Consider the following 9,960-nt stretch of genomic DNA (forward strand, 5'->3'; position numbering starts at 1 on the left):
AGGGATGTTCCTACAAACCACAGAGCCCTGCAAAGCCTCCCCGACCCCTGCAGAGCTCTTCTGCGACATCCCGCGGCCCCCGGGGAGGAGAGGCAGCACTCGGGGACGGCGGGAGAGGGACGGGAAAGCAAAAGGGATGAGAAGAGGGAGGGAAAAATCCTTCCAGCAAGCAGGAGACAAAGCAAACGCAGCTTTTCCCCGCAGGGGATCCCATGTGAGTCCTCCTGCCTCCCTTGGCGGCTCTCTGGTGAGGCTCGCTTGGTGGAAGATCCAATTAAAACTGGCCACAAAAGGTCATTTCCATGCAAGAGCCGACCCAGCAGCTCTTCCCCTTACAGAGATGGAGTCGGGCTCTGTGACGTTGTGAAAAGTTTCTCCTGGAAGCTTTTCAAGTTGGTGGGATCATTCTTTGCCCAAAAATAAGCTGATCCGTGGAAAATGAACCCCAGCGAGCGTCAGGAGCAGCACAGGGACTTCCCTGCTGCACTCGGTCCCACACTGACACCCACCCACGGTGCCCCAGGAAGGGGCAGCGCTTTTCAGCCTTTCCCTGATCCCAAAGCACCCACCACAAACATTCCCAAATCCAGGAGAATGAGGCACCCTGCTCTGGCCCTGCAGAACAGGGCAGAGGGCTGCTGGCACGTTCAGAAGGAGATCCTGGGGGTCCTGGTCCTCATCCTGCCCACTGGAAGAACCAAATTCCTCAGCAGCTCCAGCAACCGACACGAACACCCCAAAAATCTCACAAACTGTGCTGCCTTCAGCTCCAAACACCCCAAATCCCATCTGCCCAAGACCTCTCCACTTGCCCAGGAGGGTCCCAGCAATCTCTGGAGCCTGGAAAAGCAGCACACCCTAAACCAGCCTGTCCTGGAGCAGCACACGTGGATAGACTCATCCCTCTGCCATTAAATTCCTTTAAATGCCAGCAGTAAAACTGGGAGAGCAACCTTAAAAACTAATAAGCCTTTCCAGGAGTTATGTTATGTTTAATAATATTTAATGACCTGTTGTGAGCCAGAGGCCTCCCAGTCCCTATTTAGCCATAATTTACAGCACCCTGAGAGCTGTGGACAGTGGAACAGGGAAAATCCTGGCAGCTCCAGCTGCTGCAAAGGGAAAGTGTCAGGGAAGGCTTGGGATGCCCAGAGAGCATTGTGGGCAATAAAAGGGTGCCCACCCTGCAAGCAGGGAGCCAGATCCTCTTTTAAAGCAGCCCAAGGGGTTTAAACTGATTTATTCCTGCAGCTCCTTGAAAGACCACTATGTTAATTTATAAAAACTTGGAATTTGATCCGGCAGTGGCAAATAAAAAAATGTTGCTTGGGTACTGGTTTGAATGGGGCTAAAATAGTGTTTAAAGAGGGGGCATTACATGCTCAGACCCCTCTGTGCAGAGCCAGCCCCTCACAGGATTCTGAAGGAATAATTTTGAGCCCAGGATCACAATGCAGCATTTCTCACAAATGCAGTTTCCCTGAGCAGGGCTGGGAAATGCAGCTGTGATTTACACCACAAATCCACCACTCCTGCAGCAACAACAGCTTTCCAATGACCAAACAACACATCAACAACAACCCCTGCCAAGACACAGAGGTGACATTTACATCAGAAACTCTTTGAAATGAGAATTTCTCGTGATTCCAGATTTTCACAAAGTCCTGCCCCGGCAGCAGCAATGAGAGCATTAATGTTATTTATGGTCAGTGTTATCCCCTTGTTCCACTAACATCACACATCTGGGATCCCCCGGGTTCCTCCCCACCTCTTTTTGCTGCTCACATGCAGCTCATCCCCCACAACCCCACGCCTGCAGGTTATTTTTCCATACACCTGGAGCAAGGAGTGATGCCCAAGAATGAACTCAAAGTGCTGAAAAACAGCAAATAAAGGGGTAAAACTTCACCCCTCAGATTTCCACTTAGCTCTCCTTAGGCCCCTTATTTAGTTCCTTTTCCAAGTCTTTGAATTCCAGATCTTCCCCTTCATTTTGCATACAGACACCCCCAAAGCTGTATCCTCCCCCAGGCAAGCCAAACCTCCAGCCCTGGCGAGCAGAGGAGCAAAATGCAGAAAAGGTGGAGATAAAAATGTCCAAGCTCTGACCCACCCCAGGACCTGATGCCAAAGCCAGACCCAGGCTGGGATGAGGGGATCCAAACCCTGGGTGTGGAAGCATCAGCAGGGACACGGGGGGAGCAGGGTAGGACCCCCTTGGTGCTGGGAGCCACCAGGCCCAGCAGGGCCTGCTCCAGGGACACTGTGGGATCCTGGCTCCCCTGTCCCAGGGTCACCATCATCCCTGAACCAACCTGACCCTGGCCTCAGCCCTGGCTTTGGGCAGGGAAAGGCTGCAAAGGGACTCTGTAGAGCTTGTGAAGGGGAAAACAAACCCGGGGAGCGTCAGGAAAATGGAAGTTTCTCCCTTGCCTGGGATTTCTTGCTGCTATCAGCAGTGAGGGATGAAGTTTGGAATCAAAGAGGAGCCCTGGGTGTTTGGTGTAGCTAGGAGACCCTGGGAGAGCAGGGAGGGGGGAGCACGGCTCCCCCTGCCCTGGGGGGATCTGACCCACGCGGGACAGTGTCCCCGGCGGGGCAGGATTTGGGATTAGAGGGTTAACCGAGTGCCTGGGAGGACGCACGTGACTGGCTGGGGGGTTGGGGGGGGCGGGGGGGGGGGGTGTGCGGGCTGGGGGGGCTGCGGGCCGATCCCTCCCTCCCCATCACCCCCCCACCCGTCCCCCTCCTCCCGGTCCCCCGCACAAAATCCGCTCCCGCGGACCGTCCCCGTCCCCTCCAACCTGCGCCATGGAGACACCGGGCTGCCCGGCCTTCCCCCCGCCTCGCCGGCCCGGGGGTCCCCCGGGGCTCCCCCGGCCTCCCACCGCCTTCGCCCTCGGTGCACCGGGGCCCCACCGGCGGCCGCCGCCGCTCAGCCCCCGTCCCGGCCGCTGCCCGCCGCTCCGGGCACAGCCGCGGTACCCGGGGGTGCCCAGCCCGGGCCCCCCCGCCGTGGCCGTGCATGGGAAGCCCCTGTACCCGGCCGGGGCTGCAGGTACCGGGGGAGCGGCGGGTGGATGGGGGGGCCGGGGCCGCCGACCCCTCCCGGACCCTTCTGCTTCTCTTCCCCCTCTCGGGTTCCGCCGGGAGCCCCCAGCCCTGACCCCCCCAAGGGCGTCATTGCGCTGACACGCTCTCCAGAGCTTCTCCGAGGCGGCGATGTCGCGATATGGCCCCGTCGGGGACAACCAGGGCGTCCCCCGACGGGAGCCGGAGCCGGGAAGGGCCGGTGCTGCCGAGTGTCGGCAGCCGGGGCTGTGTCGCGACAGAGACCGAGGTCTCCGGGCCGGTTCCCGTTCTCCAGAAACAAGGGGGGAAGGGGGAGAAAAGGCGGCGGGAGAGACCCGGCCCCGCTGCTGCGACGGCGGGTACGGCCCGGGTGGGGACCGGCGGGTCCCCGTTCCCGGGGATGGAGAACGGTCGCGCTCCCCGGAGGAGGCTGCAAAGTCGCGGCCGGCCGCCGACTCCGGTTCCCGGAGCCCTCCGGGCAGGACCGGCGGCAGCAGCCCCGGTGCGGCCGCATGGACGGGCCCGGGGCTCCGGGACCTGGGGGACGCCGGACTGAGGGGCTGGCAGCGCTCCCGGTGCCCGGTCCGGAGCCCCCGGTCCAGTTCCCTCGGTGTCTCGCCCCGGGACAGTAACGCTCCCGTTCCCCAGTACCGGGCTGCGGCTCTCCCCGGTACTCGGAGCTCCAGAGCACCCGGTTCCCCTCGGCCCGGATGTCCAAGGGCTCCATGGCCGTCTCCGGGCTCGGACAGGTCCGAGCTCGTTCCGGGGCTTCTCCCGCCGCTCCTTTTCTCTCTCCCAGCCGGACCCGTCGGGGGCTGCTCCGGGCTCCCACTTTCGCTTTAATATTATTCCCCCACTTCTGCTTTAATAGAAAAAGCAAAAGGCAGAGCCGCGGGGGCGATGGGAACCAGGTGGGACCCGGCAAAGCCGCCTCGGGGACCAGGTAGAAAAAAACCCGAGAACTGCCGGGAAAAGCCGTCAGGGAGCACCGGGAGGGGCCCCGCCGCGGCGCTTACCTGCTCCAGCCGCGGCGGGGGGATGCTGATGACCCACGGGTGTTTCCTCCGGTTCCTGGGAATCCTTTCCATGCCCCCATCCCTTCACTAATGATCCTTTCGAGTTCCTTCCCCTCCCCATTATCCCAGGAATTGTACAGCTGTTTCCCAGCTGCCGCCTTCCCCAGCGCCGCCAAACCTTTCGGGGGGTGTCACTTTAGGAAGGAGTGGGAGAAAAATATCTGTATCTTCCCTTTGTCCCCCGGTGCTGCTGTGTTTATTTAGCTATGTGCTGTATCCTGCTCCTTCCTGCCTTTTCCTTCTTTCTGGCTATTTATTTATTTGTCTCCAATGCCAAAACCCGTGGGTCACTTGGAAATGCGCCGCGTTGCCTTTGAAAAAAGAGGGAAAAAAACCCCCAGACTCGATGCTTTATGCAGCAGGATTTTATTTTGGTCAAATTTCCCTTAATTTTGGTTATATTTGGGTCTGCTTTTTGGTGAGATTTGATTTTGAATCATTAAAACCCTCCGGGCCAGTGGCTGAGCCCTTTGGAGGCCAGAGCAGGGAGGAAATGGCAATTCAGCCTCATTCCTTTGCCTTATCCATGACCAGACAGGTCGGTACTGAGAGGGACCAGGAGCAATCGCCCCCCCAAACCTCCCCCAGATTACAATTCCTCATTAATTCAAAGCAGATGGATTGGGCCTTGGCGGCTCCATAGCCCCCAAATTGCCTTAATTAGAAAACAGCCAAAAATCCAAAGCGAAAGGCTGGAAAAGGCCGTGGTGGGGCTGCTTTGGGGAGCCCTGGGTGGCTCTGCAGGGATGGGGACCCCATTTCCCTGCTCTGTTTGGATGTGGTGGGGAGGAGATCAATCCCAAAGGAGCCATTTCCCCTCCTGGCCGTGGGCCTGATCCTGCCCCTCTGAGGTCCCCACCTGCAGGAACCCCAAATCTGCAGCTGGTGATTGCGGTGGGATCAGGGCAAACCCAGCATTTTTAGGTTGTCCTCTCCCCAGGTGACACCTCTGTGTCCCCTCAGCAGATGGGGGACACCAAGGCACCCCTCCCCATCTGCTAATTCCCTGCTCACTTCTCCTTTCCTTGGCTCAGCCCATTGGGGTCCCAACAGCACCCAGAATCATTTGGAGCTGCCAAGCTCTGGGTGTCCCCATGTGGGGACAAGTGACCCTCCTGGGGGTACAGAGGTGGCCCCCAGAACACATGGCAGGGATTTTCCTCCTTGGTCCTATTCCATCATCCACCCCAGTGATGCAGCAGCACTGAAGGGAAGGGGGCACCCCCCAGAATTCTTGCTCTGGTCCCAGAGGAGGGTGAGGAAAGAGAGTTTTCCTCAGCAGATAGAGCAGGGTGGTGTTTTTTACTCCTTTCCAAGAGTTTTCCCGGGAGCTGCAGCTGCAGGGAAGGGCTGGCTCAGGGGCACAGAGCTCCCCCTGAACGATCTGGGGCACAGGGGGCTGGACACGGCCCAGAGCAGGGTGGGTTTGGGGTCACTGCTGGGCCCTGTGGCTCTGCTCTGAGCTCTGAGGCAGGCAGAGGCAGCAGCCTGTGTGGGAAGGGAGTGGGAGGAGAGGGATGAGGAGAGTGGAGTAAAACTGTCTACAAAAAACCCCTGTGCCCCCCTCCTCTGCCCTGTCCCCAGGCAGTCACAGCATCCCAGTGGGACCCTGAGCACCCTCTGCTCCAGGCAGGCTTTCCCCACCCTCCAGAGGCTTTTCCTGCCCACAGCTCCTGCAGTGAGCGTGGATTGTGCCCTTCTCAGGGACGGATTTTTGCCCTTCTCAGGGATGGATTTTTGCCCTTCTCAGGGATGGATTTGCCCTGCTGTGTGTCCATGCTGAGCCCTTTCTCCTGGGGCAGTACTGTGACATCCCCCTGGGATGGGATGGGATGGGATGCCAGGGCTGTGGCACAGACAGTTCTGTCCTTGGCACTGTTAACACCCCCTGGTGCTGTGCCTCTCCCCCAGGTGAGAAGGGCTGCAAAGGTGGGTTCCAGGTGATTCCCACAGCCGGCAGGGTCCCCCCGAAAGCCCCGGAGGATTTGGGGTGCCCGCTGGCAGCACCCCTGGGCAGCCTCCGGGACTACGGGATCCCCGAGCTCCCCGAGCCCCTGGGCAAGAGCAAGAGCAAGAAGAGGAGGAACAGGACGACCTTCAGCACGTTCCAGCTGGAGGAGCTGGAGAAGGTTTTCCAGAAGACGCATTATCCCGACGTGTATGCCCGGGAGCAGCTGGCGCTGCGCACGGACCTGACCGAGGCCAGGGTGCAGGTATGGGCACAGAGGGATGGGCATGGGCACCCTGGGGGCTGCCAGGAGAGGGGTTCTCCTCTCTGCAAGGTGGTGCTGAGATAGAAGCTGATTTCCCATGAAAATGCTAAATCCCAGATAGAAAATCTCAGGCCATGCCCACTCTGCACCCTCTGCTGTGGTGTGGGTGCTGGTTGTCTCTGAACCCTCTGCACTCCCCCCCGGACCCAAAGAGTGGAAAGAGCCAAATTTTGGGAGGTCAGTGTCAACCACCCCCCTCAGAATGCCCTCATCGTGATGCCCCCCCTGCATCCATCATTCCCAGCCAGCCTCTCCAGCTCAGCTCCTCCGGTGCCAGCTCGGGAGAGGAACCCCGGGAGCTCCGTGTGGGTGGGGCTGCGGTGGCACATCCTGGGACCTGGGGCAGGGTGAGACCGACCCTCCCTCCCTCCCCGGCTCCGGTGTCCCCATGCGGTCTGAGGCTCCAGGTGGGAAGAGGCAGCAGGGAGGAAATGAAGGTGGAGGGTAAGGAAGTGAGCAGGGAGCACCCGCTGGGAGCTGCCATCCCCAGGAGCAGGAATGGGGACAAGGCACAGGCAGGGGAAGTGCCCCCAGGAGCCCACCGGAGCCTCCGAACCCAGATTTGGGATGGACTGGGATGAATCCACCCGTAGCCACGAGAGCCTCAGACCAAGTGTCCCGGTAGGGCATCCTCCTGTCCGGGAGGTGCCGCTGGAGTTGTCCCCACCCCAGCACGGAGGGGAAATGCAGTCGGGACATCAGCGCCCAAAAAGCCTCATTCTGCAGCAAAATCTGGGATAAACAAGTCCCAAAAGCCGCAGGGAGAGGAAGGGGGAGCAGGACGGATCATTTTTGATGCGGGACAAGATATTCCCGGTGTTGGTAAAGGTCAGAGAGCTCCAGCGCTGAGCCCAGAGCAGCCTCGGAGCGCTGGGGCACCGTGCCCGGCCCCTTGTGCCGCTGGGAGGAGCGCGGACCTCGGCAGGAGCTGCAGTGGGCAGGGGAAAGGTCCCCGCACCTCAGCCCCCTCCTCCATCCCCAGGTTTGGTTCCAGAACCGCCGGGCCAAGTGGCGGAAACGGGAACGCTACGGGAAAATCCAGGAGGTGAGAGATGGCTCGGGAGCTGCTCCAGCCCTTGTGCCCCACTCCCAGGAGGTCTCACCGCACCTGGGGATGCCCCCCATCACCCATTCCTGCCCCCCCATCACCCATTCCTGCCCCCCACATCACCCATTCCTGTCCCCCATCACCCATTCCTGTCCCCCCATTCCTGCCCCCAATCACCCATTCCTGCCCCCCCATCACCCATTCCTGTCCCCCCATTCCTGCCCCCAATCACCCATTCCTGCCCCCCCATCACCCATTCCTGTCCCCCCATTCCTGCCCCCAATCACCCATTCCTGCCCCCCCATCACCCACTCCTGCCCCTTCTCCCCCACGGTTTTCCCCACCCTTGGGATGGAAGAGAGGGAGGGATGAAAAAGAGGGAGGATCGCGTTTTGCCACACGCAGGAAGACGCTTCTTTCTGTCCCACTCCATTGCCCTCTGGGGCAGGTTTTGGGGTCCTCCTCCTCAAGACCCCCTTTAGCTCTCTCCCATCCATCTGTGCTTCCTGCCCCCCTTTTCTGCAAAGCTGCCTTTTCCCCCTCAGTATCGAAAAGCATAAAAATAATTAAAAACTCGGCTTCACGCACATCCCTGAAGCCAAACTCTCCCTGGGGGGAGTAATTCAAGCAGGATTCAACCCCCCCAAGGGCAGAAAACAGAGCAAAGACATCGCTCCCTTTGCACCCTGGGGGTGGGGGGATCTGAGGGGGATCCTACAGGGGTGAGAGACATCACAGGTGGGATAAGAGGAATCCTGAAAGGGGGCACTGGGATCTAAGGCAGAATGGGGGAAACCTGAGCGGGGCGTGATGTCCCCACCCTCATTTTGGGCTTTTTGCTGTTGTTGTTATTTCAGCTGCAGAACAACCTTTGGCCGAGCCCTGGGAGCCCCCCGGGGCTGCTGCCCCCCGAGACCATCCCGTCCCCCTGCATGTCCCCGTACCCCCCCGCTCCCAGCAATGGCTTCGTGGGCATCCCCGCGTCCCCGGGCCCCCACCCCGGCATCAACAGCCTCTACTCCCTGCACGGGCTGCCCCCCCCGGGGCTGGCCCCCCACCCCTTCGAGCCGCCCGCCCAACACGAGTACAAGGCGCCCCCCCTGATGCCGCTGAGGATGAAGAGCAAAGAGGGCGCCGGGAGCCTCCTGAATTGGGCCACATGATCCCCAGGGGATGGACACGGAGCCCTGGTCCCTCCGGAGTGTATCCCCCAGCCCAGGGAGGGGGGGCAGGCTGGTGGGGTCACCTCACCCCCTCTCTGCACCCCCCGAGCTTCCTGCATCCAGCACCGCCCCCACCCCGCTGAGAGGGGCCGGGGGGGCTGTGGGGAGGAAAAGGAGGCGCCCCCAAACCCAGGCTGCCGCAGCAGAGCTGGCACTGGCAGCTCGGAAATGGCTCCCCCGATTTCCAGAGCCCTCCCAGCACTGTCAGGACTGGGCTTGATGGAGATTCCCGGTGCTTTCCCCACCCCCGTGTGTGCCCCCACCCCGCCCAGGCACTGCCAGCCCTGCGTGGGGCTGAGCAGGGGACTGTGGAGCACCAAGGCAGCAGTTTTGGGGGCAATTCTCCCCTCCCCATCTGAAATTTGGCCACTCACCTCCGGCCCAGCACAACCAGCAATAGCAGAAATTGGGCTCTTCCTCTCCCAGTCCCATACTGGGAAGACTGGACTGGGACAGCTTCTGGTACTGGGGGTTACTGGGGGCAGGGCCAAGGAGCCCCAAAGCCCCCCCAGAGCATCACAGCTTGTTCTGCTCCCTCTTGGAGGGGAAATAAGGCCCTGGCACAATGAAGCTTCCCAAATTAAGGCTGTTTCCCTGGGAGGGGTCACCCTGTTACCCCTCAGGAAGGAGTTTTAATCCCAGCAGTGGGATTAAATTCCCAGTGGGAACCCTCCCAGGAGCTGCAGCTGGGCTGTTGGGGCACAAATGGACAATTTGGGGGGGGGGGGTAGTTTCTGCATTTCTGAATGTTACTGGTGGTACCTGCAAGGCCAGTAATGAGGGGGCACCTTACCTGTTCTGGGGGTCCCCAGGGGGGTTCCCCAAATCCCCCCAGAGCCAGCATGTCCTGTCCCCCCCTTCACCCACTGTGACCTCCCCCACTGCAGGAAACACCAAAAAATGAAGCCAGGAACGACCCTGCTCACCCCAGCACCAGGAGCTGCTGGCACACCCCCAGGGACACTCTGGGGCCAAACCCCCTCCCTGCAAAACCTGCAATGCCCCCCTGCCCCAGCCCCACATCCTGAGGGAGGGGACACCCCTGTGGGGCACCTGGATCCCCTCGGGGAGGCACCAAACCTGCTGCTCCCACCCAGGCTGGAAAACCCCAAGGTTTTCAGGCAAGCCCTGGCAGCCTGGGCACAGTGGGTGCCACAGGAGGCAGCCCAGGGCTGCCCACCCTCACCCAGAACATCTGACACCCCCTCCCACCGGTGGGGATTTTGTTATTCATTTCTAAACAATAAACCACATTTTTCATAAGTTAA

The 9,960-nt window shown here is 60.4% G+C and overlaps 1 protein-coding gene across 1 annotated transcript; it reads left to right on the forward strand.

Moving 5' to 3' along the window:
* Positions 1–2,769: 2,769 nt before the first annotated feature.
* Positions 2,770–9,960, forward strand: ALX3 (ALX homeobox 3). Its single transcript, XM_059867594.1, has 4 exons — positions 2,770–3,058; positions 6,060–6,361; positions 7,404–7,466; positions 8,327–9,960. Exons 1-4 carry the CDS (start codon positions 2,812–2,814, stop codon positions 8,630–8,632), a joined length of 918 nt encoding a protein of 305 aa, XP_059723577.1. The 5' UTR covers positions 2,770–2,811; the 3' UTR covers positions 8,633–9,960.

This window comes from Haemorhous mexicanus, chromosome 25 (genome assembly GCF_027477595.1).
Source record: "Haemorhous mexicanus isolate bHaeMex1 chromosome 25, bHaeMex1.pri, whole genome shotgun sequence".
NCBI lineage: Eukaryota > Metazoa > Chordata > Aves > Passeriformes > Fringillidae > Haemorhous > Haemorhous mexicanus.

What these genes read in the sequence shown, in the direction of transcription:
- ALX3 (XM_059867594.1), top strand. Translation starts at nt 2,812, where the DNA reads ATGGAGACACCGGGCTGCCCGGCCTTCCCCCCGCCTCGCCGGCCCGGG. An exon ending in TGACCGAGGCCAGGGTGCAG is followed by an intron (nt 6,362 to 7,403) that starts GTATGGGCACAG and finishes CTCCATCCCCAG; the next exon opens with GTTTGGTTCCAGAACCGCCG. An exon ending in GCTACGGGAAAATCCAGGAG is followed by an intron (nt 7,467 to 8,326) that starts GTGAGAGATGGC and finishes TTGTTATTTCAG; the next exon opens with CTGCAGAACAACCTTTGGCC.